Source organism: Sinohyriopsis cumingii, chromosome 19 (assembly GCF_028554795.1).
Source record: "Sinohyriopsis cumingii isolate HCF-2022 chromosome 19, ASM2855479v2, whole genome shotgun sequence".
Taxonomy (NCBI): domain Eukaryota; kingdom Metazoa; phylum Mollusca; class Bivalvia; order Unionida; family Unionidae; genus Sinohyriopsis; species Sinohyriopsis cumingii.
Window position 1 is genome coordinate 11,672,196 of NC_142979.1, and position 27,741 is coordinate 11,699,936.

Genomic DNA, 27,741 nt, shown 5'->3' on the forward strand with positions numbered 1-27,741 from the left:
TGTATAAGCTGTAATCACAAAACTGTAAAGTGGGATGTATAAGATGTAATCGCAAAACTGCAAAGTGAGATTATAAGCTGTAATTACAGAACTGTAAAGTGGGATGTATAAGCTGTAATTGCAAAACTGTAAAGTGGGATGTATAAGCTGTAATCACAAAGCTGTAAAGTGTGATGTATAAGCTGTAACATAAAAAAACTAACGTGTGATGTACAAGCTGTAATTTAAAAAAAAATGTAAAGTGTGATGTATAAGCTGTAATTAAAAAAATGTAAAGTGTGATGTATAAGCAGTAATTAAAAAAACTAAAATGTGATGTATAGGCTGTAATAAAAAAACTAACATGTGATTTATAAGTTGTAATTGCAAAACGGTAAAGTTGAATGTATAAGCTGCAATAAAAAAATTGTAAAGTGTGATCTATAAGCTGTAATCGCAAAACTGTAAAGTGGGCTGTATAAGCCGCAATCACAAAACTGTAAAGTGGGATGTATAAGCTGTAATCACAAAACTGTTAAGTGGGATGTATAAGATGTAATTGCAAAACTGTTAAGTGGGATGTATAAGCTGTAATCGCAAAATTGTAAAGTGGGATGTATAAGCTGTAATCGCAAAACTGTAAAGTGGGATGTATAAGCTGTAATCATAAAACTGTAAAGTGGGATGTATAAACTGTAATCACAAAACTGTAAAGTGGGATGTATAAGCTGTAATCGCAAAACTGGAAAGCTGATACTGTAGTTGACACTCTTTAGAAGGCATTGTGCTGACATAAGAGTTTGTTGATAAAAACAGAAATCATTAACAACAGAGCCTACAATTTATTAGTTGCACTACTGATATAATAGGCAGGGAAACTTTGATTGGAATGTCAACATCTAGGCAAAATATTTATAAGAGAGGGCGAATAAACATGTAATGCACTTACTCAACAAATGAGAAAATATTTAGTGAACAAGAGAAATGATGTAAAATTCAAACTGAAAACAAATACCTTCCTGATAATCATAGGATAATTTGCCATCTTAAAAAAAGAACACACGTACTTAAACAAATTAACATATGCTACTAAATAACTGAAAAAAGTCTCTTTTGGGGTGGGGGTTGGATAATCAGAAAATTTTCCATTAGTTGGATTAGACCCCAAAATCTTATACAACATCCAACTGGGCCACAATGTTCGATATATGCATGACATGTGTCAAAGATGTGATTAAAGAATCATAAATGTAATTCTATAATGTAATTATATATGTAATATTTAAAATTAAATTGATTAATACAACTGTTTTGTAAACAAAATAACTGTTTGAATTATTCTGAATTATTTTGTCATGAAAAACAAAAACATTCTGTTAGTATTACTAAATTTATAACAAGATTACCTGGGGAATTTCCATACATTCCACACTGTTGGGAACTACCATAGTACCAGCACAGTGAAAATGTACTGCAGTATGCACAACTGAAAAAATGCTGTGGTAAACTGGTATACTTGTAATACTACACAACTCTACCAACGTGGACTACTCATGAAGTTGTGTACATGAACATATGTCGACATGAAGAACAGCTGATCGTAAATTGTACAAGAATTTTGCCTAATACCACGTCTCACCTGCTGCATCGATGAATGAACAAAACCCCCCAAAAGTCTCCAGAGTGAGAAAGCAGTAGTAGCCACTATTATATACTTTTTAAAAAAATTATGCACGCCATTCCCTGAAAGAAATACACTTCTTCAGTTTCATAACTGTACAAGCAACAGTTTCAGACCACTGGAATTCAGTGATTTCTCCAGGATTTTCACACAAAGGGAAATCCCCTTTAATTTTTTTAAGAAAGAATTTTAAACTTTTATGGGGCAGTTCATCCAAACCATTGTATCGTGTGTTTCAATAAACATGTTTGTGATATATAATTTTGATGAATAGTGATAAAACTTAGTTGTTTATCTTCTTTATTGGATTATCAGTACAGTGATTGTGTGTTATGACAATGGAATTATGCCATATGCATCAGAACCAACCAAACTACTGAATACAAAAGTCTGCAATGGTACAACTTTGGCAGTTAATTACTTTTAATAAATAGTGAATCACTGACAGCATCTCACTGCCCCAGTACAATAAAGTCACTTAGCAAGAATCTGGTGACTGATCTTGAAGTAAAATACATACATCATCAGATTCTTAATATTGATAAATGTGTTATTACACTTCTTTAATATTGATAAATGTGTTATTACACTTTGTTAATACTGATAAATGTGTTATTACACTTTGTTAATATTGATAAATGTGTTATTACACTAACTTTGTTAATACTGATAAATGTATTATTACACTTGCTTTGGTAATATTGATAAATGTGTTATTCCACTAACTTTGTTAATATTGATAAATGTGTTATTACACTAACTTTGTTAATACCGATAAATGTGTTATACACTAACTTTGTTAATATTGATAAATGTGTTATTACACTAACTTTGTTAATATTGATGTGTTATTACACTTTGTTAATATTGATAAATGTGTTATTACACTAACTTTGTTAATACTGATAAATGTGTCATACACTAACTTTGTTAATATTGATAAATGTGTTATTACACTAACTTTGTTAATACTGATAAATGTGTTATACACTAACTTTGTTAATATTGATAAATGTGTTATACACTAACTTTGTTAATATTGATAAATGTGTTATTACACTAACTTTGTTAATATTGATGTGTTATTACACTTTGTTAATATTGATAAATGTGTTATTACACTAACTTTGTTAATACTGATAAATGTGTCATACACTAACTTTGTTAATACTGATAAATGTGTTATACACTAACTTTGTTAATATTGATAAATGTGTTATTACACTAACTTTGTTAATACTGATAAATGTGTTATACACCAGCTTTGTTAATATTGATAAATGTGTTATTACACTAACAGCAGATCAAATGCATGACGTTCATGCACTCAATTATTTTTTGTGAATCCATCAAATTTAGGAATCTTGCACCAAGGAGAGAAAAAAAGGAATTGCAAATTTTAGTGGAATGTGAAAAGCGGAGCTATAGTGATAATTTCGAACAAGTAAATTCAGTGACTAATCTGTACCTTGCCTACCATTACGAGGTCATAAAAACCAAATTTCAATGTGCTATCTCAAAAGGTTTTGATGTTTTATTTTTATTTTTAACATGAGCTACAGTGTTTGCAGTGTGGCAGTTTATAGTGATGTCCAGTGCTGGGGCATCATGCCACAGACATGTAGTATCATGTCCTACCTGGTCACATTATCTTGACACCAAGCCAACCAGTTCTAACACTAACCTCATAATGCTGAGTGCCAAGCATGGGAGCTGCTAGTAGCATTTTTGTAAGTCTTTGTTATGACTTGGCCTGGGTTCAACCACTTATGCCACTGGAGCAGTGGATATCTCGAAAGGCATTAGAAGACAGAGGAAGATATAGGGTATAAAAATTATCAGTGACCTTGACTGTGACACACAATACATGAAATGCAAAATGAAAAGTGTACATGGTTCATCCATGCATCTAAGTGTAAGTGTACATGGTTCATCCATGCATCTCACTTTTTAAAGGATAAACAAAAGCTTAAAATATTGACCTCACAAATGCAAGGCAAAAACATCTAGTTACAATATATTAGTACTAGACCATTTCTCCAACCAAATGTATTCATGTCACATGTTAAGATGTAAAAAAGAAATGAAGTTTCTAATTAACAAGTCATCATCTTATAGTTGCCTCCAGATTGTAACAGTTAGTATGAGACACTCTCACCTTCACATGACCTCTAATTCAGTTAACTGCCTACCATAATGTAGATACCAAGTGTCATCCATTTATCTTAAACAGGTTGTAAGTTACAAAGTAGAAGGGCCAATGTGACTAAAACCTAAAATTATTGACCTGCGACCTGGACCTTAAAGATGTAACACCAAATGTTGTATTCAGCACACCATTTAGTGATGATAAATAGCTATAACAAGTATACCATTTAGTGATGATAAATAGCTATAACAAGTATACCATTAATGATAATAAATAGCTATAACAAGTATACCATTTAGTGATGATAAATAGCTATACCAAGTACACCATTTAGTGATGATAAATAGCTATACCAAGTACACCATTTAGTGATGATAAATAGCTATACCAAGTATACCATTTAGTGATGATAAATAGCTATACCAAGTATACCATTTAGTGATGATAAATAGCTATACCAAGTACACCATTTAGTGATGATAAATAGCTATACCAAGCAGAACATTTAGTGATGATAAATAGCTATACCAAGTACACCATTTAGTGATGATAAATAGCTATACCAAGCAGACCATTTAGTGATGATACCAAGTATCATTCCTTCCTCTCAAGAAGAAACAAATGTAACAGAAAAATGCTACACAGAACAGAGTGACCTTGACTCTGACCTCCAATGTGTAACAAAACTTATTGATGAAGTAAATGAAAGTGTATATATTTTGTTGTAACTTTCAAGTTTTTTGTTTCTTATGATCCTATCAATAAATGTAACAATGACTGACAGACAAAATTTCCTTCTATAAAATGATCTGCAACTGCATGTGCCGCACACTAAACACATACAGATATATGCATGTGATGTAACATGGGTATATGGCAGTTACATAAAAAAGAAAGAACAAATCTGCAACAAATAGTTTTAGTTAGAAGGTACTCTGACTATTATTTGCTAGTTAGTTATTTGTACACATCAAAATATATGCATTTCTCACTCTGCATGACTGCCCATGTAACTGTTTCAGAGATAAATGTGAAACTTACTGTTGACACATACAAAAATGACATGTTGCTTATGGTTTGCAGGTGAGATGGACATGGGAAATAATAAAAACTTTTACAATTATTTCCATGGTGATCATGTTTCCATGGTGACTGTGTTAAGATAAAAAAATACACAAGTACCATATATATTCACTAACATGTACGTTCCAACTGCAAATAACACAGATCCTGATCTGCCATCAAACAATGTACTGACATATCAGGCCTACTGTTGTTTGTAAGACTGTTTACTCTTAAGAAATGGCAAACAATCAAATCTGTTTGCATATCTTGTGATGACAGATCAAGGTCAGTGCAGTTTGCAGTTGTACTGGACTTGAACTGAGTATATATGGTAGATAGATAAAGATCTACAAAATTTAACAGCAATGATATAGATTAAGTAGTCACAAACGAAAGGCAAGTTTAAATTAGTTCTGGTGAACTTACATTTAGCGTCTTTATTCCACACTTTCAGCAAGGCTTCTCTAGAGTCTACATTTTCTGCTACCAGACACTTCAACAGTGATTCTGTTCTTGGCTGCAGCCTGCAGTAATTTTAAAACAAACCTGATTAAAACAGTAAATGTCCTAGATACTAATGGCAACAATTTGTAATTAAAATATTTGAGGTGCCCCAGGTGGCCACGTAGTCTAAGGAACTCCTCTTTACAGATAAATCATACATCTCCTCTCTGTCAGTGCGAGTTCAAACATTGGCTTAACAATTGTGGGCATGAAAGAAAATCTGCCAGTAACTTTCCATGGGTTGGTGGTTATTCAACCACCAAATATATTGGCTGCCATGCACAGCCTAACATATGGTAAAAAATGGCATTAAATCCCACTAAACCAAAGGAATAAAAAATGAAAAGTGAAAATAAAGTTCACCTGGAAATATCTTCATAGAAAACAATTTGCAGGCAAAACTGGCCAAAATGTACAACTTTACAAAGGGCATGATGGATGGATGGACAGATGTGATGGAGCAAGTTCTCTATTATTACCATGTCATCTTTTCCTTTGTAATAGTCATTACTTACTTTGACCAAGTTTTCACCATGGTTGCTGGAGCTGATAATAAGTCAGGTACAAATTTCTTCAGTTTTGGGCATACTTTTCCTTCAAGCAGGAACCTTGCAAACCACTTGTACCTATCAATGCCTGGTGGGTACTCTAATTCAACTGCTGGCAGAGCCCAGGAACAGTTGCCAAATGTACTGTTCATATGACACATCACTTCACCTCTGACCTCATCAAAACTTGGGGCTGGTTCATCTAATGGTTTGGAAAAGATACAGTGACTTGGGGCAAACACTGGAAGCCATTCTGGTTCAATGGCAACAATCCCTGGACAAAGAAAAAGAAAATATTTTCTTTTTGTTTTCATTATAAGCATTATCATCACAGTAGATGAGGTCTGTTAAATTATCTTTTTATTATTATATTATTATTATAAAGTCTTTTTCATCATGCTGGACGTCAAGTGATTTTGTCCAAGGGATGATAATTACAGATTAATGAAACATGATACAATATGATCCATAAAAAGGCTAATGATTAGGGGATCATCCATAGAGTATGTCCACAAAGATCGGAGAAGCGGTTGTTCAAATGCGGACAATTGCTGACAAGTGGGGAGAGGGTGTAAATGACCTTGTGGACGTCCGCAAGCTAGTATTTTTTGTTCTGATATTCTGTGTTGAACAGCTGCTTTAGGCCTACTGCATGTGTTCCAGTATGTTTTGCAGACGTCCTTTATAGGTGATCCCTATGTAAAAATTATTTGTTAATTTCAATTTGTACAATTCGTGCCACAGAATATCCCTTTACTTCAAGCAAGTGCCTTTGGACACCTGCCATAAACATTAGCCATTTTCAGCAGGTTTTCATAGCGCCACCTTTGGGGAAAACCCCCTATTAGATACTATTAGATACTATGTTCACTGCTGTGAATGACCATTATGTCAGATCATGTGGTCGCTGTTTATGCTCTGTCGAAATATGCTATTTAAAGTAACTGGGACATATTCTCCTCTCTCCAAAATGGAGGTTGTGGATTTTGTTCAGTGCTTACGGAGTTTTCATGATTAGAATCCCAACTATGAAAAGCTTCAATGACTTAGATAAATGCTCAGATATTGATGTAGGCAGGCAAAGAACTTGTAAATTTCGAGTATGAGAAATGACAGCTATGGTTGGTCTAGCAGCTTCATTGATTTGACTGTGAATGAGTTTTCTCAAGATTTTAAAGCTCATAAAAAAATTCTTCAATGAAAAATAATTACACAGCTATAATGATCAGACTTTACTCTTAAAATGTTCCATACATAATAGATGGATACAGCCGCAGCCAGGGTGGTGTGTGTGTGTGTGTGTGTAAGCCACATGTGGACAAAAGCGGATGGGGGGTGGGGGTAGGAAAACAGGTATTATCTGTGGACATCCTTTATGGACAACCCCTTGCAACAAATTGATCCTGCTACAATATGATTCTTTTTTTTTTATTAGCAACAAACTTGTCATGATATTGTATGATTTGTGGCAATGGGCAAATGATTAATGACAACTGATCTCGTCACAACACAGAATGATTCATGTCATGAGGGAAATGATGAATGACAACTGATCTTGTGATGATACAGTATGATTGGGACAAATGAATAATGACAATCAATCCAATCATAATAACAACTGATTTTCACTCGATCCATACTAATCTTTAAAAACCCAAAAGGTATTCTAATTACATTCATATGACACAGAATTCAATGAGGATTTTACATCAGGTCAGCATTATTTTTTTAACAATCACTATTACTAATAAACTGCCACAAGTCAAGAAAGAGTATAAATATTTTAAGCTTGTACTAATGTGGACAACCTTAACTACAGACAGTTTCTGCCATTTTCTGATAGTAAACTGTTTTAGTAAATTATGTTTCTTTGTGAATGACTAGCCCATCCAACTGACACTGGGAAATAAGCTACGTATCTCAATGGACAAAAGTTTAATCTTTCATGCCTATTTACTAAATGCCTATTTAATCTTGCCTGGCATTTGATACAGCTGTTCAATCCCCATTTCTGTATCACACACCAAGATTCAAACTAGTTAGGTGCCTCCTTTTTTTTGACGTTCATGCATATATATTTAAAGATGCTGGCATCTAAATTTACTGTAATGCTCCAAGCATTTAGAAAGCGCAACAAGGAGGGTATGTATTAAATACAAAACTGCATTCATGTTTTGTACCGAGTCAAGGGAAAGAACTTGTTTGATATGGCTTATGAACACATCTTGGCCTCACTGCCTTGACATATCCCCATCAATATCTATTTATTTATCTATCATATACAAAGGGAAGTAACTTTTGTCAGTACCTCCTCTTGCCACTACTTTTAACTTTTTGAGTGATAAATCAGTGGGGATGCTCACATTTGTGTGTGTATGTGTGTGTGTTTTGGAATTTTAATGTAGCTTTAACAATTTTTCAGCCATATCACTACGATGTTTGCAGTGACAGTTTATAGCGATGTCTAGCATTGGAGCATCATGCTGCAGACATGTAGCATCATGTTCCAGCCAGTCACATTATCCTGACACTAGGCTGACCACTCCTAAAACTAACCTGTTAATGCTGAGTGCCAAGTGAGGCCACTGCTAGTATCATTTGTCTAAGTCTTTGCATGACTCGGCCGGGGTATGAACTCATGACCTCCCGCATCTGAGGTGGGCACTCTAACCCATTTGTTGATATGTTGTGGAGGGTTTAATAGCAATGTTTCTTGGAGAAACATCATTTATTGACAAATTTACTTTCTCCATTAAATACATTTTCTGATCACGTTAACTTAAAAGAATATGTAAAAAGAGGAGGAAATGAAATCTTTGCATTCTTTGTGGGAAGTCTTCAGACTTCCCCATAAAGAGGATAAATCATTATCTTAATGTGATAACATTACAATCAGATGACAACAACACTCAGAAGAGAAGGAAAATGCAACTTTTCCTTGCAGAGAAAAAACTTTGGGTCAATCAGGCGATAAGGATCTGCTGACCAAAACTGGATATGAAGCTTGTCCAAGCTGATTGTATTTGGACATGATCTTAATGGGAATGTCCATTGCTATTTCAAGCATGACTTGTCCAATCTGAGTGGGACTACCAGAATTACAAAGTAATTATAACGCACTCAATTTTCTGAAAGATTCTTGGAATCTGAACAGTTGGAAGGTGTAGCCTCAAATCCCAACTCACTACCAGAATGTCTATGACCCAAACTTCTGGGTCTGTGACAGGAGAGACAATGGTGGCAGTTTGTTGCAAAGAGATATATCATTGGATGCTCCCATACTGTGCAAATCTGCATAAAGTTCAATGGATGAAATGACAACTTGGTGCATCCAGTTTTATCCCATCTTGAGAGAAAATCTATAGACACATTCACTTTACTTCAAAGACTTTTGAACATAAGGACCTTCTTGCTCATGACATTCTCTCCATGATTATAGGCTGGAAGTCCTTTCTACACCTGGCTCTCCTTACCAGAACCAGACATGAAGAAGCCCATCTAGGCAGATTGTATTTGGACAAGATCTTCCTTGAAATGTCTATTGTTATTTCAAGCACATGTCAAACCATCACTTGTCCCATCTGAGTGGGGCAGCCAGAACTTTTTTGCAATTCTGGTACCTGATTTTCTGAATGGAATCAGAAGAGTTGTAGGAAAGGTGTAGCTCCAAATCCCAACTGATCACCAGAATGTCCATGACTCGAATGGCTGGTTCCAGGATAGGGGGGACAAAGGTGGCAGTTTGTTGCAAAGAGATATACGCCCACCGTATGCCCACAAAATATGCAAATCTGCACAAAGATCAAAGGATGAAGGGACCTCTCGGTGCTTTGAGTTTACTCTGTCCTGAAAGAGAATATAGGATTAAATGATCATGGTTGGGTATTTTTCTATGTGTAAATTTGACCTAATCACTCACAAGTAAATAAAGTCTGAAGGACTTTATGTTAACTTTGTGAATAATCAGGTAAAATGTACACATCGTTAGATAGCAAACCTTGATCGTTAACCTTAGCATTCAAATTTATTTCCTTTTTGTCATCAGATCAGGAAATTTCATCAACAAAACATTCACTTTTATGTAGATCAAAGTTTTCTTTCATCAGCCTTTTAACTGCGACAGACCAGCTGGCAAGTAAAACAGACTGTTATCCACATCCCTGTAAGGTTCCGCTTAGTACAGAATATATGGTTCAGATATGGCACAGTCCATAGATAAAAATGATTTTCTATCTCCAAGCTAGCAGAAAGGCATGGAAGGAAACACACATCAGCTAAATCTAACCCAAATCTAATGCATCCTGCCTTGTTGGCCTCAAGGTCATGCTTGGGCACTGGGAAGTGGTGGGGGAATTGCATTCATCAGGCTGCCTAACTTAAGAAGGATACACTACTGTATGCTATGTCTAACATAAGGATGTCCCTCTTTGACCAAGCAAAAGCATCATTAACTCAATGAACTAATTGCTGTATGCTATGTCTAACATAAGGACCAAGCAAAAGCTGTGCTGCTGGGCGATATGAAGAACAGAAAAGTTTGAAATTTATAGATGGAGTACACTTACCGTAAAGATGAAACTCCTGACTTGTTTTGAGGCATAAAACTTCCAAACTGCCTGTATTGAGGCCTCTGTGTCTTTTGTGAGTGTGCTATTCAGTACTAGAAGTAGTAGCTGACAATTTCACAAGATTCGACACTAGTCCTGGTATCAAGGGGAGATCACTATCTAACTGCCACATAGTGGGTAGGTAACTTTTAGCATTTTAGCTGGGATGGCTGGATTTGCGTGGTATTAGTAGTTCTAATAGGCATTTTGACTGGGTAACATATTTTGAAAAAGAAATGTATTATTTTTCTCTAGCTGACAGAATGTGATGGTAGCCATTTCCTATGTATCTTTGGTGGTGGTGGTGGTTGGTGGGGCAACAGAAAGCACCCTCCCCAATTACACCAAAGAATCCCCAGATTGCACTCCAGAAAATATTTTCACTTGATCTTCCTTCTCTTTTTCACCTCAACATTCTTTATAAGGATGGAAAATCATGTCCCATCTGATTAAAATACGCGTATCATACACAATGTTGTTGTCATGGGTTTAACATAATTTTTCAGCATAAGATAGGCTATATATGGTGGCCAGTATAACTGGTGGAAGAAGAACCTGGGAAAACCCTTGGAAGAATCACTGACTTAGGAGAAGTTACTGGCAAGCATTCTCATGTACCCACATTGGTTAAGCCCCAGACTTGATCCAATGCAGGCAGGTGAGATGGCAATGATCTGAAACAGTGAGTGCTCGAGACCACTTGGCCGCTTGGGGCCCCACATAATGCTGTAGAAGTACTATGCAGATGAGACAAGATTCACGATTATCCATGCTGATCTTGTTACATTTCATCATGATTTCTTTTGAAATGACAAAAATGATGAAAAAATAGGAAATTAACCCGAATATGAAAATTAATCAAATTAATCAAAGCACCTATAATATCACAAAATACCAAATTCAACCATGATTCAGAATTACTGCATGCAAAGAACCACAAACTCTACAAACTGATGTAGATTTAGTATAAGCTGATGTACACTACAAGTAATGTTGTAGTCCTTGCCAACCTTGAACTTCTTGCAAGCAGAACATTTATATGTCATTTTGTTGTGAAAATGCAATGAACAACAGAAAAGGGTGACATAATAACCTGAAAATTACAACAAAATAGCAACAGCACACTTAATAATGCAAATAATAATTCAAGCAGTGTTTGCAGAACAAAATGCAGCATGTTGTTGTTGTAGGGTTTAACGCCATTTTTCAGCACACTATAGGCTATACATGGCGGCCAGTATTAATGATGGAGGAAGAACCCGGCAAAACCCCAGGAAGAACCACCGACCCACGAGAAGTTACTGGCAAGCTTTCTCACATACCCACATTAGCTGAATCCGAGACTCGAACCCACGCAGACAGAGGTGAGGTAGCAGTGATCTGTAACGAAGAGCACTTTAGACCATTTGGCCACTCGGGGCCCCAAATGCAGCATGTACATGTGGTACTGATAACATTTGCAACTTACCAGATCAGAAAATGAAGTCCACAAACTTAATCACAATTAGGGTTCTAGTTCTTGCAGAACTAACAAAAGACCTTGAAGGATTCACGTAAGCAGTGCGGGAAAATGTTGATCATGCAGCGGCAAAAACATAAATTGTAAAACAACCATTAGCCGCCTTGTGGTGGTAAAGGAAGATGATGGGTAACCATTTTCTCCCCTCTGTCTGCATGATTTATAGACACAAAAGATGGTCTGTTTTGGGACTGATGGATATGATGGTTATTTCCTAACACTAGTAAGATCAGGCAATACATCTGACAGAGAAAAATGTTTTACTTTGAATGAAGGTTAAAGTTATAAAATGTTTAAAGTAGAGAACAGCTCATGAGTTTAGCAATTTCTTCAGAAAAAAATAAATTGAATCAGTAAAATGACTGAATAACTGCATATACAAATAAAAAATACTCGCATTAGACGCTGGATTCTATGTATTGATGATAAAGCCCTTGCAGTTCTAAAGAACAAAAAAGAATATGGTAAAAAAAAGCCCTACAAATAAATAGACATGATTGTTGTAGACTGCAATATTTTGGGGCAATTAAAAACCAATTATAAAAGCTTTACTACCACACCTTTCATATAGAGCTTGCTTGTTTCCACAATATTCTGGTAGACAACAAAATGTGGTTTTTCTTTGTATAGTACAGATGTGGGATGAATAAATACTGGCTCCTCTAAGTCTGGGCACTGGAATGATTCAAAAGTTTCATGCGAGATTGTATTTTCACTAGCAACATGATACCATGAATCCAACTATTTCAATGGCAATAACATTTCTTGCAAATTCAGTAAATCAACTTATATAGTTGAGTGATTAAGACAAACCCCATTTCCACAAAAGTAATTTCTTACATACTCAATTCTAAACTGTGCCACCATATGTTATTCATAAAGTCAAACTGAAATAAAACATCATGTCCCTAATTCAAATGTTCAAAATGAAATAAAACATCATGTCCCTAATTCAAATGTTCAAAATGAAATTAAACATCATGTCCCTAATTCAAATGTTCTAAATAAAATAAAACATCATGTCCCTAATTCAAATGTTCAAAATGAAATAAAACATCATGTCCCTAATTCAAATATTCAAACATTTCAAAGGTTTATCTTACCTGATAGGCATTTTTCTTTTTTTTTTCTGATCCATCACTGGTTTCTGGCATTACATCAGGGTACCTACTAAAAAATTACAAAGTTGCACACCTGTAAAATCTAATTATACACACAGTCAATTAGGCCAAAGTCACGCATGACTTCCACATACTTCAGCATGCTATACTCAAAAACAATTCTGCATTCAATGGACTTCAACCATTTAAAACTATAGTCTCAGCTGTATAGAACTGCACATGAAAATCAACAGAAAGTCATATACAATACTAATGCCAAAAAAATCATCCAAAGCCCTTTTCTGCAAATCCTACACAAGTACAACTGGTATCTCAATATTTAAAAAAAAGGTCAGGACAGTTTCCACAGTTAAACTTTTCCAAGAATACAAAATAGCTAAAACATTTGCATAAGAATATATCTGCAACAAAAAACTCTTTTTTTGGTCTGGACAATATTTCAAACATCTACAATTATCATCCATAAGCCAGAATAAGTTATTCAACAAATTTAAGTGTTATTTTAAAACTTTGCATCATAAAAGCAACTATACAAATGTAAAATAAATGTCACAATACAAGGCTGAAAAGAAACTATTTTATACCTGGCAACATGATCCCCTAATCCTGCGAGCACAATCTGCCGCAGTAATTTTGCCTGGAGGTCTGTAGGTGGTGTCATTTTGGGATCAATGCATATGTTGACATTTGGAATCACACTATTCACTGCAACAAAAATCAGATATAGCTGCTGAGATGTTGCCAAACTTTTGTTTGAATCTGGGGGGGGGGGATTCCACCCAAACCCCTGGTCATAAAAAAAATAAGGAGTAGAAAAAAGTGGGAGTGGGGGTGGGGAATGAAATTACTGTAGTTTTTTATTTACACTGCTTAACCATTTGCCTCTCTTTCTTTCTGTTCTACTGTTTTGTCTCTGCTGAAATCAAAGTCCTCACAAGATTCCTGTTTTAGGTTATAAAGCAATAATGTGAAAACTCCTGCTCTGAGTTTATAAACTGTTATGTATATTTAATCAGCTTTGTTTGTTTGTTAGTTGTTCTGAAACTTTTTTTTTTATTCATTATATGCTATTGAATGTAACATTGTATGCTGGACTTAACCTTGTCCAAAATCAGGTTATTTTCAACTTGACCTAAAAAATTGAATTTTAAAAAATATATATGCTGTAAACAACTAGTACACAGTTAAAATATTCTTATGTGTATGGGTTTAATATCAGGATTATTATTAATATAAGTAAATATGTTTATCTGGGTCTGAGTCTAGGTTACTGGAATTCCCATCGACTTACCTAGTGTAACTGACAAAGTCCAGATTATATACTATAATTTTATTAACAGACTTTCTAATTATAACTAACATTTAATTTTTTTAAATATTAAGAACTTTCTAGAAGGTTATTTTCCATTAGGTAATGTGTTCTTTTTTTAGAAAATTTTAATTGTGACCTGAGGTCAAGTGGAAGACTATATAATCTGGTTACTGGGAAGATTGTTCATTCATGCTTTAAGATCTGGCAGAATCAATTTTTATATTGTGTCCAGAACTTTGCTTGGGCTGGAATTTATTTTTTCAAATTATTTAATTCAGTCATTTTTTTTCTCTCAGGAAATACAGAGTGCTCAAAACAATAATATTCTTGGACAGAAACTTTCACTGGGATTTATGTTTAATTTAAACCAGGAAATATATTGCTGTGTTTCAACAAAAGACTGTTGATACAACAACACAATACAGGCTGCCACAAGCACATCAACACCTTCAGTGTTGGATTTAATTTGGATTTCCAGTAAAGTTTATTCAGAACTTTAAATTATTAAGACTCGTGTCTGTAATTCTAGGATTATTTTGGCATTTAATTCGCAATACCAGAAGCTATTTATTTTTCATTTTCACTTTGTTTTTAGAGAATTAAATTATTTGTTAAATTTTACAAAGCTTGTTGCTTTTCACACTTTTCTGTTACCTATTTTAAGAGCATTAGCTTGTAACAAAGAAATAATGTGCCAACTCCCACTCTTGATGTACGAGCATTAATATGTAAACTCCTTCTCTAGATGTTTAAGCTATGTGTGAACTCCCACTCTAGGTGTATAAGCATTAATGTATAAACTCCTGCTCTAGGGGTAAAGGCATTAATGTATAAACTCCTGCTCTAGGGGTAAAGGCATTAATGTGTTAGCTCCTGCTCTTGGGGTAAAGGCATTAATGTGCAAACTCCTGCTCTAGGTGTAAAGGCATTAATGTGTTAGCTCCTGCTCTTGGCATAAAGGCATTAATGTGTCAACTCCTGCTCTTGGTGTAAAGGTATTAACGTGTCAACTCCTGCTCTAGGGGTAAAGGCATTAATGTGTGAACTCCTGCTCTAGGTGTATAAGCATTAATATATAAACTCCTGCTCTAGGGGTAAAGGCATTAATGTATAAACTCCTGCTCTAGGGGTAAAGGCATTAATGTGTAAACTCCTGCTCTAGGTGTATCAGCATTAATTTATAAATTCCTGCTCAAGGGGTAAAGGCATTAATGTGTAAACACTTGCTCTAGGGGTAAAGGAATTAATGTATAAACTCCTGCTTGTGGTGTAAAGGCATTAATGTGTAAACACTTGCTCTAGGGGTAAAGGAATTAATGTATAAACTACTGCTCTAGGGGTAAAGGCATTAATGTGTAAACTCCTGCTCTAGGTGTATCAGCATTAATGTATAAACTCCTGCTCTAGGTGTAAAGGCATTATTGTATAAACTCCTGCTCTAGGTGTAAAGGCATTAATGTATAAACTCCTGCACTAGGTGTATCAGCATCAATGTATAAACTCCTGCTCAAGGGGTAAAGGCATTAATGTGTAAACTACGATTCTAGGGGTAAAGTCATTAACGTGTAAACTCCTGCTCTAGGTGTATCAGTGTTAATGTATAAACTCCTGCTTGTGGTGTAATGGCATTAGTGTGTAAACTCTTGCTCTAGGGGTAAAGGCATTAATGTATAAACTCCTGCTCTAGGTGTAAAGGCATTAATGTGTAAACTCCTGTTCGTGGTGTAATGGCATTAATGTATAAACTCCTGCTCTAGGGGTAAAGGCATTAATGTGTAAACTCCTGCTCTAGGTGTAAAGGCATTAATGTGTAAACTCCTGCTCTTGGTGTATCAGCATTAATGTATAAACTCCTGCTCTAGGGGTAAAGGCATTAATGTGTAAACTCCTGCTCTAGGGGTAAAGGCATTAATGTGTAAGCTCCTGCTCTAGGTGTATCAGCATTAATGTATAAACTCCTGCTCTAGGGGTAAAGGCATTAATGTGTAAACTCCTGCTCTAGGGGTAAAGGCATCAATATGTAAACTCCTGCTCTAGGGGTAAAGGCATTAATGTGTAAACTCCTGCTCTAGGTGTAACAGCATTAATGTATAAACTCCTGCTCGTGGTGTATCAGCATTAATGTGTAAACACTTGCTCCAGATGTAAAGGCATTAATGTGTAAACTCCTGCTCTAGGTGTATAAGCATTAATGTATAAACTCCTGCTCTAGATGTGTAAGCATTAATGTGTAAACTCCTGCTCTAGGTGTATCAGCATTAATGTGTAAACTCCTGCTCTAGGTGTATAAGCTTTAATGTGTAAACTCCTGCTCTAGGGGTAAAGGCATTAATGTGTAAACTCCTGCTCTAGGTGCATCAGTGTTAATGTATAAACTCCTGCTTGTGGTGTAATGGCATTAATGTGTAAACTCTTGCTCTAGGGGTAAAGGCATTAATGTATAAACTCCTGCTCTAGGTGTAAAGGCATTAATGTGTAAACTCCTGCTCTAGGTGTAAAGGCATTAATGTGTAAACTCCTGCTCTAGGTGTATAAGCATTAATGTGTAAACTCCTGCTCTAGGTGTATCACCATTAATGTGCAAACTCCTGCTCTAGGTGTATAAGCATTAATGTGTAAACTCCTGCTCTAGGTGCGTCAGCATTAATGTATAAACTCCTGCTCTAGGGGTAAAGGCATTAATGTGTAAACTCCTGCTCTAGGTGTATAAGCATTAATGTGTAAACTCCTGCTCTAGGTGTATCAGCATTAATGTATAAACTCCTGCTCTAGGGGTAAAGGCATTAATGTGTAAACTCCTGCTCTAGGTGTATAAGCATTAATGTGTAAACTCCTGCTCTAGGTGTATAAGCATTAATGTGTAAACTCCTGCTCTAGGTGTATCAGCATTAATGTGTAAACTCCTGCTCTAGGTGTATAAGCATTAATGTGTAAACTCCTGCTCTAGGTATATAAGCATTAATGTGTTAGCTCCTGCTCTAGGTGTATAAGCATTAATGTATAAACTTCTGCTCTAGGTGTATAAGCATTAACGTATAAACTCCTGCTTAAGGTGTATAAGCATTAATGTGTAAACTCCTGCTCTAGGTGTATAAGCATTAATGTGTAAACTCCTGCTCTAGGTGTATAAGCATTAATGTGTAAACTCCTGCTCTAGGTGTATCAGCATTAATGTGTAAACTCCTGCTCTAGGTGTATAAGCATTAATGTGTAAACTCCTGCTCTAGGTGTATAAGCATTAATGTGTAAACTCCTGCTCTAGGTATATAAACATTAATGTGTTAGCTCCTGCTCTAGGTGTATAAGCATTAATGTGTAAACTTCTGCTCTAGGTGTATAAGCATTAACGTATAAACTCCTGCTTAAGGTGTATAAGCATTAATGTGTAAACTCCTGCTCTAGGTGTATAAGCATTAATGTGTAAACTCCTGCTCTAGGGGTAAAGGCATTAATGTGTCAACTCCTGCTCTAGGTGTATAAGCATTAATATATAAACTCCTGCTCTAGGGGTAAAGGAATTAATGTGTAAACTCCTGCTCTAGGTGTATAAGCATTAATGTGTAAACTCCTGCTCTAGGTGTATAAGCATTAATGTGTAAACTCCTGCTCTAGGTGTATAAGCATTAATGTGTAAACTCCTGCTCTAATGTATATAAACATTAATGTGTTAGCTCCTGCTCTAGGTGTATAAGCATTAATGTATAAACTCCTGCTCTAGGTGTATAGCATTAATGTGTAAACTCCTGCTCTAGGTATATAAGCATTAATGTGTTAGCTCCTGCTCTAGGTGTATAAGCATTAATGTATAAACTTCTGCTCTAGGTGTATAAGCATTAACGTATAAACTCCTGCTCTAGGTATATAAACATTAACGTATAAACTCCTGCTTAAGGTGTATAAGCATTAATGTGTAAACTCCTGCTCTAGGTGTATAAGCATTAATGTGTAAACTTCTGCTCTAGGTGTATAAGCATTAACGTATAAACTCCTGCTTAAGGTGTATAAGCATTAATGTGTAAACTCCTGCTCTAGGTGTATAAGCATTAATGTGTAAACTCCTGCTCTAGGGGTAAAGGCATTAATGTGTCAACTCCTGCTCTAGGTGTATAAGCATTAATATATAAACTCCTGCTCTAGGGGTAAAGGAATTAATGTGTAAACTCCTGCTCTAGGTGTATAAGCATTAATGTGTAAACTCCTGCTCTAGGTGTATAAGCATTAATGTGTAAACTCCTGCTCTAGGTGTATAAGCATTAATGTGTAAACTCCTGCTCTAGGTATATAAACATTAATGTGTTAGCTCCTGCTCTAGGTGTATAAGCATTAATGTATAAACTCCTGCTCTAGGTGTATAGCATTAATGTGTAAACTCCTGCTCTAGGTGTATAAGCATTAATGTGTAAACTCCTGCTCTAGGTATATAAACATTAATGTGTTAGCTCCTGCTCTAGGTGTATAAGCATTAATGTGTAAACTTCTGCTCTAGGTGTATAAGCATTAACGTATAAACTCCTGCTTAAGGTGTATAAGCATTAATGTGTAAACTCCTGCTCTAGGTGTATAAGCATTAATGTGTAAACTCCTGCTCTAGGTGTATAAGCATTAATGTGTAAACTCCTGCTCTAGGTATATAAACATTAATGTGTTAGCTCCTGCTCTAGGTGTATAAGCATTAATGTATAAACTCCTGCTCTAGGTGTATAGCATTAATGTGTAAACTCCTGCTCTAGGTATATAAGCATTAATGTGTTAGCTCCTGCTCTAGGTGCATAAGCATTAAAGTATAAACTTCTGCCCTAGGTGTATAAGCATTAATGTGTAAACTCCTGCTCTAGGTGTATAAGCATTAATGTGTAAACTCCTGCTCTAGGTGTATAAGCATTAATGTGTAAACTCCTGCTCTAGGTGTATAAGCATTAATGTATAAACTCCTGCTCTAGGGGTAAAGGCATTAATGCGTAAACTCCTGCTCTAGGTGTATAAGCATTAATGTATAAACTCCTGCTCTAGGTGTAAAGGCATTAATGTGTAAACTCCTGCTCTAGGTGTATCAGCATTAATGTATAAACTCCTGCTCTAGGGGTAAAGGCATTAATGCGTAAACTCCTGCTCTAGGTGTATAAGCATTAATGTATAAACTCCTGCTCTATGCGTATAAGCATTAATGTATAAACTCCTGCTCTAGGTGTATAAGCATTATTGTGTAAACTCCTGCTCTAGGTGTATAAGCATTAATGTGTAAACTCCTGCTCTAGGTGTATAAGCATTAATGTGTAAACTCCTGCTCTAGGTGTATAAGCATTAATGTGTAAACTCCTGCTCTAGGTGTATAAGCATTAATGTATAAACTCCTGCTCTAGGGGTAAAGGCATTAATGCGTAAACTCCTGCTCTAGGTGTATAAGCATTAATGTATAAACTCCTGCTCTAGGTGTAAAGGCATTAATGTGTAAACTCCTGCTCTAGGTGTATCAGCATTAATGTATAAACTCCTGCTCTAGGGGTAAAGGCATTAATGCGTAAACTCCTGCTCTAGGTGTATAAGCATTAATGTATAAACTCCTGCTCTAGGTGTATAAGCATTAATGTGTAAACTTCTGCTCTAGGAGTAAAGGCATTAATGTATAAACTGATCATGAGTTTAACCTGTTCCTTGTCTGTATATAAATATTGTTCTATGTTATTAACCCCTTTCAGTCTGCCATCTGAAGGGGTATCAAAAAACATATTCTGTACTAAGAATCCTGCCACAGTTATTTGGTACTATAAACCCTTTCACAATCTACTATTTTGAATGGGAATATGAATAGCTAGCTCAGCTAGTTTTAACAAGGCAGGAAATTATTCTTCTTTATTGCTGTTTTGAAGAATTTTCCACAGTTCAAAGGTATGGTCTAATTAATATCTATGCATGTGATCTGGTGTGTTGGTGTGTTTCTCAAGAGTTGACATCCTAAAATGTAAACTCTGTTTCCTGATGTGAAAATGGTTATTTTCCCCCACAATTCTGCAAATATTACACAACATATCTTTGTGTTGTTCTGTAACTATATGCATTGTAACAGCCAAGATTTCTAAAACTTTGCATTAAACTGTGTTCTTTTCTTTCTTTTCATCTACCTTGGCATCTGACATTGCTTTAAAACTATCGTCCTCCATTTGGGGAGAAGATCCTCTTCATCCATCACTTCAATTTTCTGCCCAGCCATAACAGGGACTTAAGGTCTGTGCATGTGCAAATATGAAGAAAGTGCATCAAACGCAGAACAACTCAAGTACACATTTTTTTGTTATAAAAATTCCTCTGGATTTCCAAGTATATATTTTTGTATTATGTCTGCATCCTTTGAAAAAGATCAGATAAGTATGCTTCCTTTTTAGCTTCTTCTTTATTAAGTTTATTTTAACAGATACAAATTTTATACTACACTGAGTGCATTTTTATATGTGCAACTTTTAATTACTTTGTAAGAGTTCATATGCAAGTGGAAGTTTTGCATAATTTGCACACTTGTGTACACTGGAAGTATCTCTTTATCTGTCAGCGTGTATTTTGGATTTTTAATGTAGCTTTAACAATTTTTCAGTCATATCGCTATGATGTCTGCAGTGTGGCAGTTTATAGTGATGTCTACCATGAGGCATCATGCCGCAGACATAAAGCATGATGTCCCACAATGTCACATTATCCTGACACCAGGCCGACAAGTATTAACACTTACCTCTTAATGCAGAGCACCTAGTGAGGCAGCTGTTGGTACCATTTTTATAAGTCTCTGGTATGACTCAGCTGGGATTCGAACCCATGACCTCACACATCTGAGGTGAACACTCAAACCACTTGGCCATCACAGTGGTCTCTCTTTATCTGTGATGTTTGAATGATAAAATCCTTGAAAATCAATCAGCTACCATCCAAGTCTTTGAAACCAAACAAGAATTCCACGTTTCACAAAGTAAAAGCAGTACAAGTTAACTCCAACAGCAAAAGAAAAACAACAATAACTCAGCATAATACACTAGCAGATCTGGGTGTATGATGATTGTTCTGCATATTATTCCTAACAAACTGTACAGACCCAGACCTACAGGTTCATAATGCCATGGCAGTTCTGGTCTATGCAGTCTGTAGTTGGAGCAGATTTAGAATTGAGTACATATGATATTTATAACAGTCAAATCTGTCAGAAACGAAGACAGGCTTTCTCCAAAACACCCAAGGGATTGCTTAATAGAGCTTTATTTCTATATTGATAAAGTTGGTTCATGGGATTTTATTTTAAAATATTATGACATACATCAATTTCAAACCTGCAGTCTCATTTGTAAATCAAATTTGTAATCAAATGATATTTAGAAATATTTATGTATGGATTAAGTTTTCAGATTAAAGCCTGGGATTTGGATTAAAACCTGGGATTCAGATTAAAGCCTGTTACAAATATTTAATCTCACCTGCATTAGTCAGCTGGGCTCGCAACTTCCTAACTTCCTTCATGGCTTTCATCCTTACTCCATATTTCTGACAGAATTTTGGTGTACAGCCCTCATATTCACAGGCTCCAACTGTCTTCAACAGCACCATCAGATCCCCAAGCAATAATGAATGACCCTGAATTAACCACAACCAAACATAGTATTAATTAATTTCACACATTATAAATTTACTGTTTTTCAAGAAGGAACAATTTTCATGGATTATGTGATTGCTGACAATCAATAGAAATAAAAATACATGGTTTAGAAACCTGCAGACAATATAAAATCTTTAATATGAAAGTTATGGATTGTTCCATTTAAACATACACAGTTATCAGTGAAGGCAGTTGTTTAAATAAATATATTCCAAGGTGCTTTATTAACTCATTCGATTTGATTCTAAATTGCATCCATGGGTGAATACTCCGCAATAAAATGATACCAAATTCTAAATTGCATCCATGGGTGAATACTCCACAATAAAATGATACCAAATTCTAAATTGCATCCATGGGTGAATACTCTACAATAAAATGATACCAAATTCTAAATTGCATCCATGGGTGAATACTCCACAATAAAATGATACCAAATTCTAAATTGCATCCATGGGTGAATACTCTACAATAAAATGATACCAAATTCTAAATTGCATCCATGGGTGAATACTCTACAATAAAATGATACCAAATTCTAAATTGCATCCATAGGTGAATACTCCACAATAAAATGATACCAAATTCCACACTGCATACATGGGTGAATACTCCACAACAAAATGATACCAAATTCTAAATAGCATCCATAGGTGAATACTCCAAAATAAAATGATACGAAATTCCCAAGTACTGATCAAGATAGATTGACAAGCAAAAACAGATTTTGAATCTTCAAATATTTTAGACAGTAATGTTTTTTGCATATAAAAAACATAAATTCTGTGCTGGAAGGAGCAAGGTTGTTCTTTACTCCTAATTAAGAACAGAATATAAAAATACACACCTTGCTAAAAACTGTTCTGAGTTTTGAACAGAAATGAAGAATAAGGTTTTAATACATAAAAATTAAGAACAATGTAATGAAAATAACATTTTTGCAGTTAGATTCTTATAATATTCATAAATCAAATAAAAATGTGCATGATCATTTTTAATAGTTACCAATATTGAGATACATGGCAACATAAACAGAACCACTGTAATGTCATAAACAGTCTCAGACTGGCAAGCAAATGAATGCAATCTGATTGTTCTTGTCATCAAGTCCAGACTGGCAAACTAGTGAATGCAATCTAATTATTCTTGTCATAAACAGCCCCAGACTGGCAAGGAAATGAATGCAATCTAATTGTTCTTTTCATCAAGTCCAGACTGGCAACCTAGTGAATGCAATCTAATTATTCTTGTCATAAACAGCCCCAGACTGACAAGGAAATGAATGCAATCTAATTGTTCTTTTCATCAAGTCCCAGACTTGCAAACTAGTGAATCCAGTCTAATTATTCTTTTCATCAAGTCCCAGACTGGCAAACTAGTGAATTCAGTCTAATTATTCTTTTCATCAAGTCCCAGACTTGCAAACTAGTGAATGCAATCTAATTATTCTTGTCATCAAGTCCCAGACTGGCAAACAAGTGAATGCAATCTGATTGTTCTTGTTATCAACAGTCCCAGATTGGCAAGCGAGCACAGAGAATACAATTTAACTTACTGCTCCTGCCCATAGTCTCTTGACTGCTTTCATGTGTTCCAGCTTTTTTGTGAACTCCTCTTTCTGAAAAAAAGATTATTTTTATTTATATGACAAGCAAACTTGAGCAACATCACATTTAATTCCTAGTCCACTCCCAGCAGGAATGTGTTTAAACATTTTATGAATATAAACTCCCATTTTGGCCAATGTTTCATCATTGCAAAAGTAAATATTAAAATCAAGAAAATCATTAATATCAAAGAAATGTACAGAAAAAGTAAATAATACATTTTTATTTATTTTTGAATACTTGTAAACAATTGTCTAACAACTGTAAAAAAATATTTTGCATCAAAAGCAAAGATAATTATTAAAGAAATCATCTTTGAAAATAAAAAATTAATTAGATGGAAAAATACTTGATTATGAGAAAATAGAATCAATTGTTAAACCTCTCAGTGCTAAACAATCTATAGTTCCATGGAAGAAAATTATTTTAATTCTGTGAGGAAGTAAAGATCACAAAACTTTTTGAAGGAAGCAACTATAAAACCAGAGTGTAATAAATGATTATATTGCTCACTTTTACATAGCTTTTATCTGGTTTCCATTGTTCTGCAGCATTTTCAGATTTGTAATGTCCAATGCACACTGTATTACCTGTACTGTTCTGACATACAGTGAAGTAAATTTTTCAGTAAATTATGTTTCTCCAAAAATACTTACACAATCAAATTATGCAAATGATGGCTGATTTCCCAAGCAAATGATAACCCACTCTCCAAATGACATAAGCAACACAGTCTAGGGTCACTTGATGAGTGACCCTTACATACAGTTAAGAATATAAATACTGCAATCTTCTTACCTACAGAATTTTACTGCTGAATCCAGTGAAGCTGATAAGCTTTGTTGTTTAACTTGGGTCTGGTGGCTGTCTGTGCTGCCACCACCAGACCTACCAGATTCAAGGTTTGCCTCTGCAAAGCTAAACTGCTGAGAAAAAAACTTAAGGTTGACTATGCATGCCAGCCAACAGCTTCTATGATATCTCTGATCAAAAACATTATGTTTGAACACAATACTCGCATCTCATTAGCTGTAATCTTCATTTGGTGACTATGATCTTTTGAGACCTCAAAGTACACCGAATGTATAATCCATTTCAGTCATGAAGCAAGGGCTTGTGGGGTGATATACAGTTTCCACACTTTCACCAGAAGGAAGAGGCATTTACATGTCCCATGGCTTGTCTCTGTACGTTTCAGGTAGTGCTTGAGTGCACAAACAGGATCTTGTATGGCTGCTGCTCTATGAAAGAAAATGACCAAATGAAGAATCTTTGGCTACCCATGGATGGTAAACTAGTTTTGGCAACAAAGCCTGGTTGTGTCAAGAGGACCACTGAATCATCCAACCTGAAGATAGTTCAGGTTAATGGAAAGGGCATGTAACTTGCTTACCTTGCATACAGAAGCTAACAATATCAGGAAACGTGTCTTGTAAGATTATAACTTTAGATTTAGTGAAATGTGGGCTAGAGGCTCAAATTTATTCCAATTGTGCAATGTCAAAACCCAAGACAGATTCCATTTTGGAAACAGATTAAGAGAACTTGGTCAAATGCGATCAAAATAGGCTCAATGAGCCAATAGGTCTTTATCATGCCCAATTCCATGTCTACCATAATGCCAAAATGTGTCCAGTATCAAGGAGTGGTAGCCTTTGATAGTAATTGGGACCAACTGTTTCTCCTCAAAGAGCCAGAGAAAAAAGTCAGCCAGTTCAGTGACTGAGGCATTCAGATAGATGATAATACTGGTATGACACCAGTCCCTGAAACATGCCACTATCCCTTGTAAGCCTTCTGAGTTGAAAGCCTGCTCTTGTGGTTTTCTCCAGAATTGAACGTTTAAATTGTTTGTCCCACAGGGCTGCCCTGATAAGATCTCAGCATGCAGAATAACAGGGTCTGGACAGGGATGCAACACATATGACCATGACTGTTTGATAAGATTCAGTTTGACAAGAATCTTCCTGTGTAGATCTATCCCTTGACCGAGCAGATCAGTAACCCAGGACTTGTCCAATCTGAGAGGGCCTATCAGAATCATCTTGCATTTCTGACCCCATAACTTCTGGATCATTTTTGGTATCAGGACCGTTGGAGAGTATGCAAATGCCCACAACCCTTCCTGACAGTACTTCCACAGTCCCAGCTTCTGGATCTAAGACTCGGGAGATAAGTTGGGTAACTTGGGATTCCACCTCATTGCATCATGGGATACCCCCAAAGACTGCAGATCTGAGTGAAGACCAGCTGATGGAGAGACCATTCCATGTGAAGGACTTGACCTCTCCTAGACAGAGTGTCGGCCAAGACATTAAGCCTGCAGGGAACATGCCTGATTTGTATGCTGATATGGAGATTGTCATGGAAAATTCCAAATCAGAATGCATAGGTTTGGTGATTTGGTGCCAGCTGGTTTGAGGAAATAGGTCACCACCACAGAGCTGTCAGGCATAATAAGGACCGTTTTGCCTGATTGTCGATATTTCCAGAAATGAAGGCGCTGATGGCAGCCTTCATTTCTAGAATGTTGATGTTTAGAGGAATCTCCAATGCTCCCATGTGACGGTGATGGTAGTGAAGACCGGTAACAGGTGGGCACTCCAACTCTATGTACTGGCATCATTATTTCTGCTTGAGGCTTTTACAGGAAGATTACCATGGTCATCCAACCTGGGCTTGGTCACTGATGCAGGAATGAGATGACTGAGTGGGATAACATCCACTGTTGCACTGAATAATTGCAGGAGTTGCTGAAATCCAAGTCCTGCTGGAAAAAGACTTGATGATTTTGACATTTCCGATTAAGCACACCAGATTCAGGTTGGTTAAAAACTCCATACCCAGATGGACAAAATTCTGGGATGGACAAGGTCAGACTTTTCCCAGTTCACTGGAAAGCCTAGATAATGTAAAAAAAAAAGGAGATAGTTCCTGCCTTGGAGCAGAATCAAATTTACTGTGTGTTTCTGGAGGATGCTGTCCATGTACACTGCTGTTGTTGTAGATGATGTCGATCGTAACAGGGTGATGACACAATCCATAACCTTGGTAAAACCCAAGGGCTGATGTAGAGACCAAAGGAGAGGAAAACTGAGGAATTCCCATGATGCGGGGTAGATAGGGATGTGAAAAGACGTGTTGGTGAGAATTTTACTGGAAAGATCCCTTGTCTTGATGCCGCTTAATATCCCTTTGCACTGGCGGGGGCCTGAGTGGTTCCAAATCCTGTGTGGGTTGAACAATCATTTAGAGGGGCAGTTCCTGAGCTGCCTTTCTCTGATTCATATTCCACAAGGCAACAGCTGCCTAAAATTGGAGGACACTCCCCCGATGAGTCAGAATCACCAACGATGAACTTTAGGTTGTCTTCCTCGACTTTTTCTGTCTTTCCTTTCCTTTGATGCTTAATGCACTACTGATTTGAAGTTTGCATTTCATGCATTTAGTAGACAATCTTCTGAAAACAAAACATAAACTAGCAATTCAGCAAGTTACTAACAAGCTAGTACTACAGCCTAGAGTTACTAACTAGCTAGTACTACAGCGTAGAGTTACTAACTAGCTAGTACTACAGCCTAGAGTTGCTCTGATCACGTATTACACATTATGCATGTCACAGATGATATACACTTAGTACATAAAAACAAGAGTCATGGTAGACTTCCAACCTCTGAAGTTGCATTTGTAGCATTTAGTTATTTCTGCTGACAAAAAACCTATGTAGAGACAACAAAGCACAAATTGGTAATTCATGAAGTTACTAACTATATATTCTCCATTACTAATGGAGTAATAAAAAATAGTGTTGTATCAATGCTTTATAGACTGTTTTCATCTTATGTACTTTGTTTATTTATTTGACCTTCCTACTCAAACAACACAAGGGAAAACAAAGCATAAATTAGGAATGCAGGATGTTATTAACTCGCTAAGACCGTTACTAATGGAACAAGTGAAAATAGTCAAGGTCACGCAAACTCATAAATGACAACATGAGGTCAACTATAATGTGG

At 35.9% G+C, this 27,741-nt stretch overlaps 1 protein-coding gene across 2 annotated transcripts in view; it reads right to left on the minus strand.

The window, feature by feature from the left end:
• The window catches only part of LOC149775135 (putative ATP-dependent RNA helicase DHX37), an 87,780-nt gene that overhangs the window by 2,615 nt on the left and 57,424 nt on the right, over window positions 1–27,741 (minus strand). For both annotated transcript variants that reach the window (XM_089943016.1, XM_089943015.1), the window contains exons 21-27: window positions 23,674–23,736; window positions 21,940–22,096; window positions 13,758–13,878; window positions 13,156–13,222; window positions 12,613–12,727; window positions 5,894–6,200; window positions 5,301–5,398 (exon numbers count right to left, since the gene is read on the minus strand). In XM_089943016.1, the coding sequence (XP_089799142.1) occupies window positions 5,301–5,398; window positions 5,894–6,200; window positions 12,613–12,727; window positions 13,156–13,222; window positions 13,758–13,878; window positions 21,940–22,096; window positions 23,674–23,736 (928 nt within the window). The remainder of the gene's footprint in view (window positions 1–5,300; window positions 5,399–5,893; window positions 6,201–12,612; window positions 12,728–13,155; window positions 13,223–13,757; window positions 13,879–21,939; window positions 22,097–23,673; window positions 23,737–27,741) is intronic.